This window comes from Engystomops pustulosus, chromosome 1 (genome assembly GCF_040894005.1).
Source record: "Engystomops pustulosus chromosome 1, aEngPut4.maternal, whole genome shotgun sequence".
Classification (NCBI taxonomy): domain Eukaryota; kingdom Metazoa; phylum Chordata; class Amphibia; order Anura; family Leptodactylidae; genus Engystomops; species Engystomops pustulosus.
Window position 1 is genome coordinate 187,168,336 of NC_092411.1, and position 22,245 is coordinate 187,190,580.

The 22,245-nt window shown below is 38.3% G+C and overlaps 1 protein-coding gene across 2 annotated transcripts in view; it reads left to right on the forward strand.

Annotated features, from left to right (window-relative positions):
* The window catches only part of LOC140069573 (neuronal acetylcholine receptor subunit alpha-7-like), an 84,980-nt gene extending 72,369 nt beyond the window's left edge, over positions 1–12,611 (forward strand). For both annotated transcript variants that reach the window (XM_072115424.1, XM_072115430.1), the window contains exons 9-10: positions 7,274–7,383; positions 11,698–12,611. In XM_072115424.1, the coding sequence (XP_071971525.1) occupies positions 7,274–7,383; positions 11,698–12,222 (635 nt within the window). In that variant the 3' untranslated portion in view covers positions 12,223–12,611. The remainder of the gene's footprint in view (positions 1–7,273; positions 7,384–11,697) is intronic.
* Positions 12,612–22,245: the final 9,634 nt, after the last annotated feature.

Here is a 22,245-nt window from a genome sequence, read left to right on the forward strand (position 1 = left end):
ACTTTTTTGGACTACCACATACAGGCACTCAATCTATGTACTTTTTCTGGAGGACCAGCTACCTGCTCCTCTGGTTTGAAAACTTTTTTGGACTGCCACATACAGGCACTATCCAAATTAAATTGTCTCCATAGCAGCCTCCACATGTCGTCTTTTTAGCTGCCTTCACACGTTGTCTCCATTGCTACCTCCACACGTCATCGCCATAGCTGCCTCCAAAAGTAGTCCATATAGCTGCCTCCACACATGGTCCCCTTATCAAACGAGCTGTGTCAGGCAGAATTTTGGATTGTTTTCATGGCTTCCATGTTAACTTTGTCGCCACCCTGCTGTGTAATCCACAAAATATACTGGCAAACTTTTATCATTTACCAATATTATTTCAGCGCTTCTTGCGCATCTGTTTACATTCCCCTCACCCGCCAGAACCCAAACTTATAAGAACGCTACTACACTTGATCTTATACAAAAGGTTCTTAGAAGTGCTGTTTGGGGAGTAGCCTAGAGACAGGGGCTTGGATTGGCGAAAGCTCGCCTGGCAGCGGAGTGCCAGCTCCATCCCAAGATCCAACTAACATAGTTTTAACTGCAGCACCTTTAATCTACTACTAGTTCACTGCCTCCATACATGGTCCCCTTATCAAACGAGCTGTGTCAGGCAGAATTTTGGGTTGTTTTCATGGCTTCCACATCAAACTTGTTAACTTTGTCGCCACCCTGCTGTGTAATCCACAAAATATACTGGCAAACTTTTATCATTTACTAATATTATTTCAGCGCTTCTTGCGCATCTGTTTACATTCCCCTCACCTGCCATATCCTAAACTTATAAGAACGCTACTACACTTGATCTTATACAAAAGGTTCTTAGAAGTGCTGTTTGGGGAGTAGCCTAGAGACAGGGGCTTGGATTGGCGAAAGCTCGCCTGGCAGCGGAGCGCCAGCTCCATCCCAAGATCCAACTAACATAGTTTTAACTGCAGCACCTTTAATCTACTACTAGTTCACTGCCTCCATACATCGTCCCCTTATCAAATGAGCTGTGTCAGGCAGAATTTTGGGTTGTTTTCATGGCTTCCTCATCAAACTTGTTAACTTTGTCGCCACCCTGCTGTGTAATCCACAAAATATACTGGCAAACTTTTATCATTTACCGATATTATTTGAGCGCTTCTTGCTTACCTCCTTTGGTTCCTCTCTGCCACCCATTGGTTTTAAGCCTGAGTCCATTTGGGGTATGTTGCCAAGACACTCTCTAGCCTGCCGCTGCTGCCGCTGCCTCTGCATAGTCCCCTATAGTGTCAGGGTCAATTATTGGATGTTTTAGATGCTATCTAGCCTCATTCGGTCACTCTGTCATTGCCATGCTGTTGCCCATAGTTTTGGCATAATGGTGCGATTAAGCAGCCTCAGAGGCATCCATGCATGCTGCCCCTGTTGTTTCCTGTCCATTTCTGTGGTGTTTCCATCCTTTTCTGAGGTTCCCAGGTGCTTGGCCAAGCTTCCCTGTGCAGATCCTTGGTCCCCTTGAAAAATGCTCGAGTCTCCCATTGACTTCAATGGGGCTCGTTATTCGAGACGAGCACTCGAGCATCGGGAAAAGTTCGTCTCGAATAACGAGTACCCGAGCATTTTAGTGCTCGCTCATCTCTAGTTACACCCAAGAATTCTTAAAGAACAAAGTTCTGCTATTGCTGTGCCGTGTCTAAAATTTTCAGAGATTCCCTAATGACTGGTACGGTGCCAAGTGACTGGTGGAAGGTGAATGTGGTGCCAATATTTTAAAAAGTCTAGAAAAGAGAAGGGTATGCACAGCTAAATATCTGATAACGCCCACACACTTTAATATGCAAGAAAAAGACTGTGCTATATATGAGCCGAAAGCTCATAAAAGGAACAATCTTTATTTCTATCAAATGCAGTGACAAAATACTGATACATATAAGTTCTGAAAGCAATTAAAAGTACAAATATCCACCGAACAAAAAGGGAAACAGTAGTCTGCTAACACCACTGAATCCACCACACCTCAAGCCTAATGCCTAATGAGGCATAAAACAGTCTGGTAGTTGCAGGCAAGTGTATCACAATAAATAAGAAGCCAACACAGAGAAATATTGTATAGGATTATTTGTCCCTGGTATGTCAGTCTCAAAATAGATATTGCAATTCAAAGAAGAACCAAATACAATACATGATAAAAGATAAAATTCCTATATGGGATGTATCCTGGCCAAGTCGCTGGAAACCTGGTCACATATACCGAGCATAAGTAGTACCAAGTATAATACCAAGTGAATGATCAATGAAAAAGACCTGACAAGACAGGCAACTGATCCAAATCCTGACCGGGGTGGTAGGCTATATCGTTGCTCAAGCAACTTCCTCAGGGGTATCTTATATGTAACTTGTATGTGTTTTATCATTGTATTTGATAGAAATAAATATAGCTCCTTTTATGACATTTTGGCTCATATATAGAACACTTGTTTTTCCTGTATAAGAATATTTAAATAAAAGTCCCTAGAATTTTGGTAGGCAATTATAGGCCCTTAAGCTTAACTTCAACTGTGGGGAAAATATTCAAAGGGTTACTAAAAGACTACACACAGGAGTATGTGACATCAAATAGTATAATAAGTGACAGCCAGCATGGGTTTACTAAGGATAGAAGTTGTCAGATTAACCTGATCTGCTTCTATGATGAGGTGAGCAGATGTCTGGATATAGGAGCTGCTGTGAATATTGTGTTGTTGTATTTTGCAAAGGCAATCGACAATGTCCCTTATAGACGCCTTATGGGTAAAATCAGATCTATTGGTTTGGAAGGAATTGTCTTATTGGATTGGAAAAAGGCCAAAGGATCATATCCAGAAAGTTGTGGTAAATGATTCCTCCTTACCAGTTATAAGTGGTGTACCCCAGGGTTCTGTGCTTGGACCAATTTAATTTATTTTTTAATGATATAGAGGTATGAATTAATAGTATTGTTTCTGTTTTTGCAGATGACACAAAGATGTAGTGTAATACAGGCTATTGAGGGTGTTCATAGGCTGCAGGGTGACTTGGACACACTGAGAGTTTGGTCATCCACTTGGTAAATGGGATTCACAGTGGATAAATGTAAGGTTATGCACCTGGGGGCTAATAATCCACATGCAACATATGTCTTGGTGGAGTAAATCTGAGAGATTCCCTTGTTGAGAAGTACCTGGGGGTACTAGTAGATCATAAATTAAACAGCAGACAATGTCAATCAGCTGCCTCTAAAGCCAGCAAGGGATAGGGATATAATATTACCACTGTACAAAGCATTGGTTCAGCCTCATCTGGAGTATGCTGTTCAGTTTTTCTGTTTTTCTACCATACATTCTACCATGTCTCCAATGATCTCCTCACTGCTAAATCCAAAGGTGACTATTCTTTCCTCATTCTTTTGGATCTCTCGGCAGCGTTAGATCCTTAGAATGCTTCGCTCCATTGAGCTAAAGGACAATGCACTCTTTTGGTTTTCTTTCTATCTCTCTGACCACACTTTCAGTGTCTACTTCTATTGATCGCTCTCATTTTCTCTTCCTAACACTGTTGGGGTTCCTCGGGGCTCAAACTTAGGCCCTCTTCTCTTTTCCCTCTATACTGCCCCCACCGGACAAACCATCAGCAGATTTGGTTTCCAGTATCATCTTTATGCTGATGACACCCAGCTATATACTTCTGCACATAACATCACCCCTGCCTTAATCCAGAACACTAGTGAATGTCTCTCTGCTGTCTCTAACATCATGTTCTCTCTCTTCTTGAAACTTAAGTTTCAGTTTAAAATAATAACCCTTATCCACAAAGCTCACCTCCCTATCTCTCTTCTTTCATCTCAGTCTATAGCACAACCCGTGCTCTTCGATCTGCCAGTGATATAAGATTAATCTGTACCTGAATTCGAAATTTTCATGCACGTCTCCAAGACTTTTCCGGAGCTGCACTAATTCTCTGACCTTAATCTTCCCTGGACTATCAGACTAATACCCAACCTGGCTTTTTAGGCAAGCATATCACACTGGCTAACTACATGAAATGTCTTTACATATCCATCCTACGTCCTCCTCCTGTCGGTTATCCGGCAAACACCAGATATACACCAAGCTCCAAGCTTTCCTGCAGTCACTTTCTCCGCAGAATTTTTATTTATTAAATTATTTTATACTTTTCCCTTATAAAGAATGGCTGGACAATTCTACAACCTCTTGTGTCACCCCCTTCATCCTTATAGTCTGTAAGCTTTTGCGAGCAGGGCCCTCACTCCTATTGTTCCATATGACTGTTTGTACTCTGTAATGTAATATTATATTTGTATATGTCCCCTATGATTTGTAAAGGCTACGGAATTTGATGGTGCTATATAAATAAAGGTTATTTATTATTATTATTCTATTGGAGTCAATAATTCAATAAAAATGAAATGTTTAATTTTATGTTATTTTTTATGTTTTATGTTGCTGTTTACATCATTTTGTTCCTTTCATCAGTCCTTTGGTGGTCCTTTCCAGTTAATTCTCTGCACAATAACCCCTGCACATGATATTGAGCGTGTCTAAAAAACTCCAGTGGGTTATCTCCAGGTTATTGTGTAAATTAGAGCTTTAAATGCAGTTAACAAAAGCTCAAGCAACATGACTACATTGATAATCATGGATACAAAATCGATAAGAACAATATCATAATAAAATTACAGATTAGCTACATTTCCAAAAGTTTTTTTTTCTCCTTGCTGCACATCACTTTGGGCGTGATGGGGCAGGCGAGGGGCAGATGGTTGTATGAATGCCCTAGCCTGATGTATTTTCCATAGTCTCCACCAGTTTTATATAATTGAAATTTCCGCTAGGTCAGTCCTGGTCCAAACTGGCCTTACCTGGCGGAGCACGCTTCTAGACCTACTAAGCGGTCGAATCTCTTATATATGCTGCACCTCTTACGTATTCGCTGCATACTGTTCCAAGCACCAGTCTTAACAAATTTGCCACTATATTTTTACATTACTTATGACTGTGTCCTTGGTCAGCGTTAGGCTGATTCTCATGTGCAGATGTTCTGTGTGGCAGCCCAAGCTATCATGAAACATTTGTCTGCCATGTCCTATTACTTGTAATATGGACTGATCCTGAGAATGTTGCGTATACATTGCCGATTACTGCTTATTTTTATAACCATGTTGCATCTATTTTTATGGTTGGCATCTATCCATCCTCTCTGTCAAACTTCATCGCCTCCCAGTCTGATACTGCACACTGTAATATCTTGTGATGTTTTCTGTCCATATTCCAGATGATTGCAGCCATAATACTTTGTTATACTGTGACATAAGGTATTGTCAGGGGAGAACAGGTTTGCTGTTATTTCCCTGTTTATATTTGGGTGCACAATAAATTACATGCAACAATCCACACATCTTCACACAGTTCATGATCCGAATCTGTCCATCTGTCATTTTATTATTATAATATATGAATAAAGTCAAATACCTGTCTGAATGAAAATAATAGGTAAATAGATGATTTAGATATTTTTAGTACTTTGCAGAGCACCATTTTGCTAATATGACCTGCTGCAAAAATATTGCAAAGCCAAACACCTCCAGCTTAGTAAAATTCCTAAGTCTGGATGCTGCAACTGCCTAGTTCAAGTTACTTATACTTAAGTATAAGCCGAGACCCCTAATTTTAACACAAAAAACTGGGAAAACCTATTGCCTCTATTATAAGCCAAGGGTGGGAAATGTAGTGGTCTCCCAGTATATAGTCTGCCAGCCCCCTGTACTATATAGTCTGCCAGCCCCATTAGCATATATTCTGCCCAGCCCCTGTAGCATATATCCTGCACAGCCTCTGTAGTATACAGCCTACCCAGCCCCTGTAGTATACAGCCTGCCTAGCCCCTGTAGTATACAGCCTGCCCAGCCCCTGTAGCATACAGCCTGCCCAGACCCTCTAGCATACAGCCTGCTCAGCCCCCGTAGTATACAGCCAGCCCAGCCCCTGTAGTATACAGCCAGCCCAGCCCATTTTTTAGTTGACCCGAGTATAAGTCGAGTTTGGGTTTTTGAGCACAAAATTTGTGCTGAAAAACTAGGCTTATAATCGAGTATATATGGTACTTCTGCTGCAACCAAGAATTGGTGGACTTTGAGGTATGTTTGGGGTTATTGTCTTGTTGGAGACCTCCAAGCTTCAGCTTCCTTACAGGCATGATGTTCTCTTGGCTTTCCTGACACTTGATTAAGGCCATCACTAATTTGTCATGCTTTGTTCAGGCCTGCGTAATCTGTGAGCGCGATATAAATAAAGAATTATTATTATTATTATCTTCCACCTCCACTCGTCTAGATCATTGCTTTACTGAAGGCAAGGTGTTATTATTGGTGAATTTGTTGGAACCAGAAACTTACAGTTTAATGGATTTAGAGAATGGAATCTTTGTTTATTTTTATAGTTTTAAGGATAATTGAGGAGGCATTTAGAATGCATTGTGGTCAGCAGAGCTTGGTAGGCAGAGATTGCTCCATGTTTAGTATTCACCTTAGGCCGGTGGCACATAACGGTGACAAATCCATGAAAACCAGAGCTACCACCTCATTGCCTGCTGCCCCCTAATTTTGAAGCAGGTCTTGTACACTCACTCAAAGGATTTTCAATCAACTTACTCCTCAGTTATTCACAAAAAAAAAAGAAAACCACTGTAAAAATTTTATCCAGCTCACCTGGTCCTGGAGGATGTCTATGGCTTTGAATGTCCTTGGAGGCACAGAGAAACACTGATCAGGTCCATCAGGTAAGTATACAAGAAGAAAGAAAATTCTGTTACATGAATAAGGACGTTGCTGTCTGAAACATGTAGGCGGGAGGCAGTCACACTACTTGTTTTGTGCTTGGTTGCTCAAATATACTGTTTTTAAATGTTATGGATTAAACTTCATACTTTTATTAGATGCTAGAGAATTTTCTTTCTTTTGTCCTCCTCAGTGATCCGGTGGCAGTCAGTAATCGCTTCCTCTTTCTGCCAAATCTCAGCAATATAGTCGGTGGTCCTTTAAGTTGGAGTTGTGACCTGAACTTCCACTGTTCCTCTAGGAACATTCAGAGCCTTTGCCCTTGCACTTTCATGGAAATATGATACATGCAAATATGACATAACACTGAAATTACTTTTTTATTTTCTAAACCAGCATTTCATATATTCAATATATTGTTGTAACAGTACTTTTTTCTTTAACTTGCAGCTCAGTATTTTGCAAGTATCATGGTCATTGTAGGACTCTCTGTGGTTGTTACAGTGCTTGTACTACAGTTCCATCACCATGACCCACAAGCAGGAAAAATGCCTAAATGGGTAAGTTTTTCATAACCTTCCTCCAATCTGTAGATCTACATCTACATCCTGTGCAGCCAATGCTTAAATCTACAGTCCTCTCTTTCACAGCAGATTGTACTGCATAGGGATTTGGCATCAAAGAAGTTAAAGGGGTATTCCAGGAATAAGCATAATTCATATTTAAGTGGGTCATTAGAAAATAAGCTTATATGTAATTAGGAAGCGACGATTAAACGTGCATCGGGGTTTCTGTGGTACATCAATTGTGTCCATCTCACTATGCAGCCGGGTCGGTATATTTAAACACTTTCTGATATGCACTAAGCACTTTTATTGTGTTTGTATACATGTATCTGATATATAGTCTGGTCCGGTATTGCATTTATATTGCCACCGACTAAAACCTGTGTCTTTTTCATTTTGCTATTTATTTTCAGAGTTTCATTGCACTTTGCTCTAATATTTGATCAATATGTACTGGCTCTTTATTCATATGTAAAAATGGTTTCTTTGTAAGTTAACAATTAGAGTGGCCAATATACGATTTTGATTAGTATTTACTTTCAAATATGATTGACCATTGATGTACTCATGTGATATGTGGATTGTTTTTTATGGGTTGATTTTATTGTCATGGTAACCGTACTATTGATATTTGTTGTTTATGTTAATAAAATATGTATCTTTGATAAATCAGTTTGTGATTTATGGCTATATGTCCTTACAAATTCTTAGATAGGTCCTTAAAGTCTGTAGATAGGTACATTTAGAGTTTTGCAGGCCGTGCATTGTACATTTAGGATCTGGTGAATTGGTATTCATATTTAAAATGTTGCTCCCCTTAGCAGAAAAAATGCTGTGAATATACACTGTAATAAAGAATTAAAATGCTACTGGCCCTTTAATCAGTCCTGGGACCTTGTCCCTGTGGAAGAGACACAGGACAGAAGATGGCTGCTTGTCACATGTCCACATCACATGTCCAGCACCTGCCTGGGCTGGTCATGTGATCACCACTATGTTTGGCTGCAGTCAGTTGGTTGCAATGCATCCAGTATGTCCAGTGAGGTGATGGGCAGTGATGGCAGTTACATCATTACTATCATAACAGAGCAAGAAAGCATGCTATATCATCACTGGGAGCAGAGCTGAAGAGACAGGAGCTGTTACTGAGAACTGACGGATCATGGGAGTTGTAGTTGTAGATTCCGGCCATCTTAAAGATAACTTTGCCTACTATAGAAAGCCCATACATTTTTGTGAATCATAAACGCAAACTATATGTGCTCCATTTTATGATAATTAAATTGAGTTTTGTTGTATTCATTTATTTATAGCATCATTTGTTTTTGTATCCAAAGTTCATAATCCTGGAATATAAATTATTGGCCCACATGTCCTGCATTCTGTGGAACTGACATTATCAGTTCCTAGTGAAAAAAAAATGCAGCTTTGTAAAGTGTCAATAATATTCCATGTAAAATGAACTGCCGAGATCACTTGTTATCAGAATTATAGATACTTTTTATATTGGCAAAAGTATATACCCAATGCAAAAAGACATGAGGTAAAGTGGCCATTCCCTTTAAGCTGCAAAAAAATTAAAAAATATATTTAGCTGAAGTATGAAACAAAAAAAGAAATATGATTTAAGATGCCCCTGATTCTAGCAAGTGATTTGCAGAATGACCTGGGTCTCTAAGAGTCATGTCTACATTTTAAGCCTAATCATTCACGTAATCAGTATGAAAACTTGAGGTCAGCAAATATTAAAGAATTTGGAATTATAGTACCAAAGAAAGTGAATCAAATAAAAATTATTGGTGTTAGCCATCAGAGGTCTTGGATATTGGTTTGCACTTTAGCTGACTATATTTTTGCCTGATGATTTTCAGTGTTTTAATTCTCGCTAAAGACGACAACATGCTTTGTATTTGCAGTAGGTTTGTTTGCTGTTTGCTGAGTAAACTAGACTTGCATTGCCAATAGAAAGTCGTAAGAAACAGTAACTGCAGGGGCATAATTATTCTTTGAACGCTTTAGTGAACAGAAAAGTTAATGCATAGGGTATGGCAAACACTGGGCGGAATATTTTGTTTAGCTAAACATAAAGCAGGTAGAAGGCAACATATGTTCCAGTCTTAACTCTGACAGCACATCTCATAAGTTTCTTCATGAGGCTTCAAGTGAAATAAAAGCTTGAGCAGAGATCTAATGATCCTTGGATGATATATGAGGCTAACTTTTGTGTGAAATGGAGAATTAAAGTTTTTTATGTCAGTCATTATTGACATTTGTTTTGTTGATCATGTGGGAGTGTTTTGTGCTTATTACTGGAGCCTAAGCGGCTTAATTAGCACCAATGTTGTAAAATTGCATAAAAGTTAGGTTACATTTTTACATACTTAAAGGGGTATTCCAATCTGGGCATTCAAATTTAATAATTTTTTAATTGGATGTTATTAAAAAGAATATTCCTGTGTGAAGATAATTTCTCATAAATGTAACCTTGCTGTCAGTTACAAACAAAATAACCTCCTCAGATACAACCATGCACTTTTGACCCCATTCTGACCACTTGGCTTCAGCAATCATTACCATAGGACGGCTGTAGTCTATACAGTAACTCCCGGACATTTCATATACAAAAACTTTTTGTTTCTTTGTGCAATCCCTCCAGCAGAGGTGGCCGTAACCGATGAATCAGTCTTGTTTCTAAGGCACCATAAGACCACATTTATGAGAAATTATCTTCACACAGGAACATTTTTTTTAATAACATCTAATTGAAGAAATGTTTATATATGGCAGATTAATGAAACTGAATGTGAATGCCCAGGTGTGAATATCCCTTTAATTCTAACATTTTTGTCCTGACCTATTACTCCAATTTCTCCTACAGGAGTGAGATTAGGATAATTTTTTGCAACAATTAAAAAAATAACTTGCAGATAATCTCCACTTATTTTTAATTTTCCACTTATTTGTTAACATTGACATTAGAGGTGAAAAAATATTACATTTTCGAAAATTCTATTTTGTAGCCTTCTAGAGTACAGGGCTTAATAACTTCTGACATCCTCCACCCATCCTTGTTAGCATGTATGAAGCATCCTAGTATTCATAAAAAGTAAGAGGGCTTCATGATTATTTTTTATTCTTGATGTTTGGTAGGATAAGATATAAAAATGCCCATAAAAGTTTTTAATCCAGTCATGATGCACAAGTAACTAAGACTATAATCTGCATGATTAATATGAAATATAAAACAGATAAAGCCATTTGGTCCGGATGTCTCTGCCATACTATTATGGTTGGCTGCTTCACTTGTCTCCAAAGACCTACTTATAAAGCATTAAAAATGTGCACCTTACTGACACAGTGGGGGTAAAACCAGAGATTTACAGGTTTAAGTTCTTTTGTAATGTGTAGTGCAAATGTGTGAAATTGTACCCTAAATGTGAGACTGGAGTGGCCATTATGTGGGATCCACATTTATTTAAAAAATGGATCACTCTCAATGCAAATAAGAATGAAGAAGAATCTACAACCATGGCTTACTTAATTCATGTAAAATAATTATGCAAAAACTAAAAAGAGTTTATGTAAAAAAAAAAAAAGTTAAAAAAAGCTAGTGTGGTCACACTATTTCAAAAATATTTTAAACAGATCCTGGGAAAAACATGTTTTATGTGAAGAATCATAATAGAAACAAGAAAAAAACTATGTGGTTAAAGGGGTATTCCCACAAAGACAAGTTTCTTGTCATTTCACAAATATAAGACCAACCTGTCTCTATCGATCCTAGTGTGCACAATGACAGTTGCCTCTAGACACAACCATGGCGGGTGCCTGCCATCTTGGATTTCTGTGTAACAGTGTGGAGCTGAGATTTCTGTATCTTTCTGCTCTGTGCCTGTAGCCACGCCCCCTGCATGGAGTTCACAAACACTCACTGATTCTCTTCATGCAAGCAAATCATGAGCAGAGAGGAGCTATTAACTACAAACTACAAGGAGATAAGTGATCCGGGGGAAGGGGGAGGCAGGCACATATCTGTGAGAACAGAGATGTAGCAAAGCTGGCAGTGTAAAAGTCTGTCAGCCTCTTCTCAGCCATGCCTCTTTGCAATAGGTATCTCCTGCATCTCATCATCTCTCATCTGTCTCATCTCTCTCTCTATGTGTCAGTCTGTTAGTACAATGTCAGAAGCCAGATGAAAGTGTATATATACACCTGTACCCTGAAAAGCTAACCACATTGTCACCCCACAGAACTAGATGGATAATAATGTTGACATGAAATAACACTCCCTCTAATTTTCTGTTTCAGGTAAGAGTGATCTTGCTTAACTGGTGCGCATGGTTTTTAAGGATGAGGAAACCTGGGGAAAATAAAAGACCAATCCCTTGTAGGTATATATACCCAAATCCTCATTCAAGCATGAGCAGTATTGAAATGAACATTGTATCCGGGCACCAATCTACCAATGGCAACATTCTCTACTGTGGTTACCACAACCTGGAGAGCCCTTGCTGTCCACCTAACAGTGACTCTGGGGTAATGTGTGGAAGAGTAACCTGCCCTTCTCTGGAAGACAGTGATCTCATCCAGAAGAAATGTTTGAGAGAATGCATGCCAGAAATAACCAAGATCTTAGAGGAGGTGCAGTACATTGCTCGGCGTTTCAGAGATCAAGATGAAGGTGAAGAGATCTGCAGTGAATGGAAATTTGCTGCTGCAGTCATTGACCGTCTGTGTCTTGTAGCATTCTCGCTTTTTGCCATTATCTGTACAATTGCAATCTTGATGTCAGCACCGAACTTTATAGAAGCTGTTTCCAAGGACTTTACATAAGGGAAATTTATCTGATTTTACTGCCAGGGTAAAAAAGAATAATGAATTTCTGTGACATTGCTTGTTATGTCTTCAGCTGTATAACAATTGAGAAAAATAACTGTGTTGGTGAACAAATACTATTGAAAAAATCCTGCCAACTTAATGACTCTTAAATAACTGTATATATGTTAGTGTTAGCATTGAACATCTATTCGGTCTGTCTGGACAAAATTGGACACAATAGTGATATAAAATATATATGTGATATAAGAACCACATATCACAATAAGTGTCCCAGTGTTTCACAATGCACTATAACTGCAGCCATCAGAACCGTAATGTTGTATAAGAAAACAACTGAGCCTCATTGTTGCTAACATTGACATTAATAAAAGCATAATTTTTTATTGTCTGATTCATTCTTTTTATAAACTTGTGTGCAGGATCGCACTTTAGTTGTAAACTGTTTTTGGTGTGCCTATAGGGCTGGTGGTACACGAACATGGTTGGTCCGTAAAAAACAGTTTGGCACTGCTGTCTGCATCTTATAGCATTATGATGCTCAGAGTCCCTGCCTCATCTCTGTGGTTGGTCCGTAAAATCCACCCTGCTCACTGTCCTTTTGTAATGGATCAACCACAGTCATGTGCCACTGACCTAAGGTAGTGCAGAGGAAGCAATGTACCAAATCAATATGCATAAATATAAATTATCATATACAATAATCAGTCAAATAATTACTTTAAAGGAGGATTACTTGATTGATTATTGTACATGATTACAAACATTTGTGTTTATGCATAGTGATTTGGTGCATTTTTCTATTTTGATGTTCTTGAGGAGGTATTTGTAGGCTCATAGACTTCATATAGTGGGTCCTCTTTCAACGTGTGTATTTGATTGGATTCTTTGATCCTTGTTACTTTTTGGTTAACATAGTGCAGAAGAAGCTGTTGTATCAAGACCATGATGTCTGAGTGGTCTTCTAAGTTACTTTGTTACGTGATAAAATATTATATATATATATATATACACTCACCGGCCACTTTATTAGGTACACCTGTCCAACTGCTCGTTAACACTTAATTTCTAATCAGCCAATCACATGGCGGCAACTCGGTGCATTTAGGCATGTAGACATGGTCAAGACAATCTCCTGCAGTTCAAACCGAGCATCAGTATGGGGAAGAAAGGTGATTTGTGTGCCTTTGAACGTGGCATGGTTGTTGGTGCCAGAAGGGCTGGTCTGAGTATTTCAGAAACTGCTGATCTACTGGGATTTTCACGCACAACCATCTCTAGGGTTTACAGAGAATGGTCCGAAAAAGAAAAAACATCCAGTGAGCGGCAGTTCTGTGGGCGGAAATGCCTTGTTGATGCCAGAGGTCAGAGGAGAATGGGCAGTCTGGTTCGAGCTGATAGAAAGGCAACAGTGACTCAAATTGCCACCCGTTACAACCAAGGTAGGCAGAAGAGCATCTCTGAATGCACAGTACGTCGAACTTTCAGGCAGATGGGATACAGCAGCAGAAGACCACACTGGGTGTACTCAAATTCACTGTACTCAAATGGCCTCCACAGTCACCAGATCTCAATTCAATAGAGCATCTTTGGGATGTGGTGGAACGGGAGATTCGCATCATGGATGTGCAGCCGACAAATCTGCGGCAACTGTGTGATGCCATCATGTCAATATGTGTGTGTATATATATATATATATATATATATATATATATATATATATATATATATATATGGCACAAGGTGGGTGTGAGCCCTGCTTGGAGCCCAGGAAGTTTGGTGAGTTTATCATAATGTCCAAATCTTTGAACTTTTAAGTTGCATCCGTACAGTGGTGGCCAAATGTATTGGCACCCCTACAATTCTGTCAGATAATACTAGTTTTCTTCCAGAAAATGATTGCAATCATAAAATTCTTTGCTATTAATATCTTCATTTATTTTTCTTGCAATGAAAAAACACAAAGAGAATGAAAAAAAAGTCATATCATTGATCATTTTACATAAAACTCCAATAATGGGCTGGACAAAAGTATTGGCACCCTCAGTCTACTACTTGGTAGCACAACCTTTAGACAACCATCAATGGTTAGGTAACCATCAATGAGTTTCTTACAATGCTCTGCATTCTTCTTTGGCAAACTGCTCCAGGTCCCTGAGATTTGAAGGGTGCCTTCTCCAAACTGCCATTGTGAGATCACTCCACAGGTGTTCTATGGGATTCAGGTCTGGTCTCATTGCTGGCCTCCTTAGCAGTCTCCGGTGTTTTCCCTCAAACCATTTTCTAGTGCTTTTTGAAGTGTGTTTTGGGTCATTCTCCTGCTGGAAGACCCATGAGCTCTGAGGGAGACCCAAACCAAAATTTGTTGGTAGTCTTCAGACTTCATAATGCCAAGCACACGGTTACGCAGTCCACTGCCAGATGCCACTGCAAAGCAACCCCAAAACACCAGGGAACCTCTGCCATGTTTGACTGTAGGGACGGTGTTTTTTTCTTTGAAGGCTTCTTTTTTTTCCTGTAAACTCTATGTTGATGCGTTTTTAAAAAAAAGCTCTACTTTTGTCTCATCTGTCCAGAGAACATTCTCCCAAAACTTTTTAGGCTTCCTCAGGTAAGTTTTGGCAAACTCCAGCCTGCCTTTTTTATGTTTCTGTGTTAGAAGTGGGGTCTTCATGGGTTTCCTACCATACAGTCCCTTTTCATTCAGACACCGACAGTACAGGTTGATTATTGTTTGGATGTTAGTCAAGGTTCTTTATCCACCATCCACACAATCTTGTGTTTAAATCTCTCATCAATTTTTCTCTTCCGTCCACATCTCGGGAGGTTAGCCACAGTGCCATGGCATTTAAACTTCTTGATGACACTGCGCACGGTAAACACTGGAACATTAAGGTCTTTGGAGATGGACTTGTAGCCTTGAGATTGCTCACACTTCCTCACAATTTTGATTCTCAAGTCCTTAGACAGTTCTTTGGTCTTCTTTCTTTTCTCCATGCTCAATGTGGTACACACAAGGACACAGGACAGAGGTTGAGTCAACTTTAATCCATTTCAACTGGCTGCAAGTGTGATTTAGTTATTGCCACCACCTGTTAGGTGCCTCAGGTAAGTTACAGGTGCTATTATTACACAAATTACAGAAGCATCACATGATTTTTCAAACAGTGGTTTTTCCATTGAAGACAAATGAAATGAAGATAATAATACCAACAAATTTCTGATTGCAATCATTTTTTGGAAAAATTGCAGAATTGCAGGGGTGCCAATACCTTCGGGCACCACTGTATGTCAGTTCAAAAACATTACTGAAAAATTGGGGACTCCAGTGAGGATACAAAAATAAAATTTCAAAAAATAAGGAAAAAACATTAAAAACTAAGTTTTAATCATTACTCACTGTCCTACGCCATCCTTTTGGTGGGGTAAAATTGGACAATTTTTGTTACTTACTAAAATGTGGTTACTAGAACAGGCTAACAACAACCACGTTACCACCTGCTTTCACACTGGATAGCACATGGAAAAATGTTTGCATGCACAAGTGAGCTAAAGAATTTGCAAATGCTGTTGGCTGCAGCAATATTAAATTCCTTTAAAGTTTTACTTATGTGTTGTCCTGCAATGTAAGGTGATACACACATTTGCTATAGCGAGCCTGTAGAAATCAACAGATGTTACATACGTAATCAGCTCAGTAACCCCCCCCCCCCCCTTGCTACACATTTAAACCTAATACTAGCGCCAGATAAAACAGCAGATGTTGCAGGGTTTTTCTCATAAACCCTAATATAGATTATATTGTTTAACCTGTCATTATTATACATTTTAACGTCAGTTTAGAGTTCTACATAGTTTATATTAATGCTAGTATTTCATCAACACAATTTTAAATTGTCAAAATTTAAAGTTAAAGTTTGTCTTAAAAAACTGCAGAAATATTTTATGTATATTTCTAATATAAAACTCCATCTATTTCTACTGAGCATGTAAATACATGATGTATTTCAGTTAAGTGTAGCACAGAATCTGTGAAATGCATGCAATATTATAACCTATTACCACTTTAAACAGAAGTCAGAAGAGACATAAACTTACAATTTATTCACAGAGCCTAAGCAGGGCGAAACATGGCATGTAGGGACATGCTCTACCTGACATCACTACTTTAAAAGCAATTTTATATACCTTTCCCTGGACTTCTTAGGTCTTTAACAGGGCCAGTGTTTATAGGGAAAGGCTCCAGTCGGGGTGGCAGCCATCTAGGGCTGCGGCTCTGAGGCTAGGAAATTTAGGGATTAATAGTCATCTGTCTGGTTAGGGGTTAATAGGGTTAGTACTTTTACCCAATCCTCCGTTTTTTCTGACAGTTTGACCATACCCTGTTGGACACATGCCTCCACACACCGCCCCTATTGTGTATGTACTATCCACAGAACGGTTTTCTGAGATACGGGATCCAGCTTCCTCATCAGAATCCAGGTACACATCAAGACGGGTGAACAGGAGACGTTGCTTCCTATATTTTTTTCGACATAGACCATCTCAGTGGTGAGTCCTTTTAGAACATTATTATTTTTGTCTGTAGTATGCATTACCAAACATTGAACTACACACAAATATGGCATACCCTTGAAGGGCTCCTTGGCCTATGGTAGAACCAGATATTTGGTCTAATCCTTTTAGACAGTCTAATTGTTTATGAGTGCTTTCATTTTCTCAACAATTTTAATTATTAAGATTAAAAGTTACATTTTAGTCACTCTTTATACTGTTCCCTTACTTAAAGTGAATCCAAGCATCATTATCAGCTACTATAGTCTTTTCAGGGATAGGTAAGTGGACCAATTGTCAACCTGATTAGGCTTTCCAATGTATTTTATACTGTTTATTAATGTCTATGCTGCTGTATTTTAACACATATTAACATATTCTTGAGAAATGGATGTTTTGGGACAAGGGACCTGTATTCAGTTCCTGCACAGTGGCCCTCTACTGTCTGTGTCTACCACTTCCCATACCCATATATTCTGGGTATTCTTCCATATATTCTGTGTTAGTGCTCTCACTATGTATTTTTATAATCTATAATCTAACTGAACAATCCCATACCGATGATTTCATTAAAGGGTATTCCCAAGTAGACAATTATCTTGAATGTACTTAGGATAACAAAATAATGCATTTTCTAATTAGCTGTTATTAAAAAAAATATAGCATTTAACAGATATAATTCCAACCTGTCACTTTCAGTCCTGATGTATACAATTTAAGTTGCCCAATGAAGAACCTTCTTGCCTGGATGCTGGACTTCCCATATTTTTTGCATTTTCGACTTGATTCCTGGTTCTCGTACAGCATGTCCAAGCACCGGCTGAATACTATGTCAGCTACTGAAAAGTGGCGAGCTGAACCCCTTCTTTCATTTTTACAGATAAAATAAGGTCTTTATCCGGAGGAGTGGGGGCACTCTGTGTCTCTTATAGCTCAGAGGTAACAGTGCTTATATCTTAGATGTAGCAGGGCTGAGAGTGTCAATGTGCATCAAGGGTTCAAGTCCCATCCAGGTTAACATCTGCAAAGAGTTAGTGTTCTCTCCATTTTGCGTCGGTTTCCTCCTGGTTCTCCACTTTTCCTGGTTCTCCCACACTCCAAAACATACTGGTATGTTAGATGGTATATCTATCTAACCTTCTTATAAAATCATGATCAGGTATTCCTGAAGTGGGCAGGCACGTCCTGGTTGTGACATCAGCTATGGACACTGAGGCCAGAGTACTAAGTGCTTTCACATGAATCAGGACAGCATGTTTGTAATTGGACGACCTGAAGCATGTGATGAGTCACATGCTTGTGACATCCCTCAAGGTCCTGGTTTCTTGCACTCCTCTACTACTGCCCCTCCTCTATTCTACAGTCGTCCTGTACAGTTTCCCATAGTTACAAGAAAGCAAATTGAGAGTAGTCTGGGGGGGACAAGGTAAAACATCTACTAGCTGCTAAACACCTGCAGAAAGCTAATTGGAGGAATTTAGAGAATTGCTTACTTTTACTAAGTGCAAAGGTAGGCAAATGTTTTTATATTGTATATTGTATTTATATTGAAAGAATAGAAAGAAATAATAAATTCATAAGTTACATGATTCACTAAGTGTATATGCTATTATACCAACAACATTGATATTTCTAACAGTTTTATGAGAATGTCACAGGACCTTGTTTGTCAACATGACTTTGGCCCCAGTTTTTATGCACTAAAATATGAAACACATATAGACATATGTTATTCAAGCCAAAGGAATAGGTATTCCCATTACCTCAAAACGCATAGCTGTATAATAACTTGAAATCATTTAAAAAGTAAAAGAAGCTTTGAAAACCACTTGGATCGAGTGGAAGAAAATCTCTATCATTTGATGTGGATTGGCAGTGCGGCTTGGAAAAGCTTCGTCATCATCAATGCCAGTCAGCGGCAGCCATTACCATATCATCATTTAACCTACAGAGTAGTTATGCAGTTACAATAACTCAAAAAGGTGAGCAGCCTCTGTTTTGGACTGGCAGTGTGGCGTGGCTTTGGCATCATGCATGTTTTTGTTGTATTTGAGCTTATGATATCATACTACAGAAAAACCAAACATTCCCTCATGTGTGCAGAGCCTATTACCTTTTAATACCGCAGGTGTTTTCATTATCAAATCTCTCATTTTATTTTAATATCAATTGAGGTCATAAGGTGAGATTTATCAGAAGTGTCTGAGCGCAAAGCTGTTCTAGTTGATTATGGTAACTAATGAGGGCTCAGCTAGTATTTGATCCCAGTGTTTCTTATATTCACTATCCCCCATAAAGATAGGGTAATGGATCAGGCATAGACCTCTAGGTATTGCATTTAAAGGGGTATTCCAGGAATCAGCATAATTCATATACAAATGAGTCAGTAAAATATAAGCTAATATGTAATTAGTTATTTAAAATTGAATACAAAAATGCTGTGGATATACACTGTAATGAACAATTAAAATGCTACTGGCCCTTTTATCAATCTGTTAATTTCTTCAGAGCAGACACAGAAGATGGACGCTGGTCACATGTCCAGATCAAATGTCCTGCACCTGCCTGGGCAGGTCATGTGATCACCACTATGTTTGGCTGTAGTCGGTTGGTTGCAGTGCATCCAGTATGGCCAGTGTTCTGGTGATGGCAGTTACACATCATTACTATGGTAACAGGGCAAGAAAATATGTTCATCACTGGTAGCAGATCTTGGGACTTGTAGTTTCCAGCGGCGGACATCTTGGTGATAACTCCGCATACTTTGGAGAGGCCATAACATTTTGTAAATCATAAAAATCTAACTATATAAGCTCTGTTTTGTGACTGTAACTCATACCTTAAATCATTTCCTAGACTATTAAATAATAAAGTCATTGGCACTTTTGATAAATCCCCCCTCCCTCCCCGATATTGCTTTTATTGCACAAATTGCATTTTATCACTAGCAACATGTTGGGGTTCATACAACCCATTTTAATGAAATTGTATAAACTTTTCTTTGGGTGTGTGTCTAATATGATGTTATATGTTAAATGTAAATATTAGAAATAATTTGTTTTCAAAAGCCACTAGTATTCATATTTAAATCACTTCCCCTATCCACAGCTTATCTATCCCATCTGGCCATAACCTAAAGGAACTTAACTTGATTGTATATCTGAATCCTTTAATACCTACTATACATATATACTGAATATACAACAGACAAATAATCCAATGAACTATTAGATAATGAAGACCAAGGCCCAGTTCATGCCTTGATCTTGCTTTCTGTTTACTCATCACTTTGGACGAGCGTAATATAAAATAAAAACATCTTCCCTATCATCATCCGTTCCCCAAAGCTTCAATTGACCATTTTTTACCTTGTTATACTTACGTTTTTAATAGTGGAGAAAAAAAGAAGGCTTCTGCACTATTTTTTACGTTATTTATTAAGAATAAGGTGCACGTAACCTGCCAAACGCAAGTGTTAACTGCATGAAAACCTTGACACTGTTTAATTTGGAATGTTAAAACCTCTGAGTCCTTGTGCAAATCATAATCGCTAGAAGAAGGCAATTTTCCAAGATAAATATTTCATTTTGTATCTTTAAATGAATTCAAATGGATGATGTTGTAAAGCTTTTAAAACTACACTTAATTCCCAAGGTGGAGAGGAAATAAGGTTTAATATGTTACACACCATAAAAGACTTGTTTATCCCAAGGTATTCAAGCTAATGTTATATGAAGTACTCCTAATATGTATTAAGGGAACCATTTCCAAAATAAACCACAGAACAGACCAGAAATATGGAAACAGAAATATAATAGAATTCAGGACGCTGAAAATGTATTTGAGCCTATGTTATCAATCTTCAGAAAAACCAAACATTTCCTCTTGTGTACAGAGCCTATTACCTCTTAATTCTGCTAGTGTTTTCATTGCCAAATTTCTAAAACCATGCCGTTTTATTTTAATTTGAACGATACTCATTGGGGGGATGTATCATTGTTTCTTTTGTCTATTTGTGGCATTGTTTTGGCGCAGTTGTGGTGCAAATGCTGTTTTGCGACTTTCCATTGCGCCAAATGAACATAGGATAGTGCAAAGTTACTTTAACACAGAACAACCTCATAATTTGCATAGACTTTTTTTCAGAATACGACTGAATTGCAACTTTCTGCTTAGGCAAAAGTACAGTGACTTTTGAGAAATTTGCTACTTTTTATGCAACTGTCGCCAACAACCCCCATAACATAAGACACTGCCAGCAGAATTAGAAAGGACAAAAGCCTTTTTAATGAATCTCACTTCAGCGGAACTTCAAAGACAGGCATAAAACTGTCACAAAGAGCCGCTCTAATGGTAAATTACCCCGTATGTTTGTCTTTGGTATTCCACTGCTGTTGGATTCATTCAAGTGTCTTTGGCCCGTGATAAATCTGCTGGCAGTATCTTCTGTTATGTGGTTAGTATCTGAAAGTTGCATAAAAAGTTGCAAAATTCCATCAAAAGTCACAGCACATAGACTGGAGTCAATTTGCACCAAAACGTGTGCCAAAACGGGAAGTTGCAGAATCATGAATTCAGTCGTATTGTGAAAACTAGTCTATGCAAATAATAAATTTGGTGTAAGCAGGGTCTACGTCAAAGTTACTTTGCACTATCCTAAGTTCATCTGGGGCAAATGCAAAACAGCATTTGTACCACAACTGCGCCAAAAAAACACCAAGCGTAGACAAAAAAAAACCAATGATATATTACCCCCATTTTATACAGTGATCAGTCATTGTAGTTTAAAATAAGTATACAGGCACTCCCTGGGTTACATACAAGATAGGTTCCAAAGGTTTGTTCTTAAGTTGAATTTGTACGTATGTAAGTCGAAATTGTATATTTTATAATTGTAGTTCGAGAGCTTCACCAGAAGTCACAGTGGGCAGAGAGGTCCGTCTTTAACTAGAGGTTGTCTGTAAGTTGGGTGTCCTTAAGTAGGGGACCGCCTGTAATTCTTTTTTTATTTGCAAAACATTCAGACAAAAAACAGGTTTTATGGAAAAAAGTATAGCTGAATGTCAAGCACCATAACTTATTTACTATATGAACAACATACCCATTTGAGGTTTTGTGGGTATTTTGGCAAAAGTGTTATTGGTAGTATTTAGAAATAAATAGATTTTACTTATTCGTGTAGGCATAATAACACTACCAAAAGCAATACTACCAATGTTTTTGCCTTTATTATTGCAGTCAAGGAAAATAACTCTTTGATCTACAGATCATATTAATGTTTTATGGTTAACTATTTATATAATAAATGTGTTCTTGAATTTTATTTTTTTGGTGGGGTAAATGTTTATTAGGTACTTTTATTTTTTTCAGTTTGTATGCTTAGGAAGCTTGAAAAAGTGATAATTTCAGTGCTTCTATAATGCATTGAAATATAACATAATCTAAACATGGACTAGATGTATCACA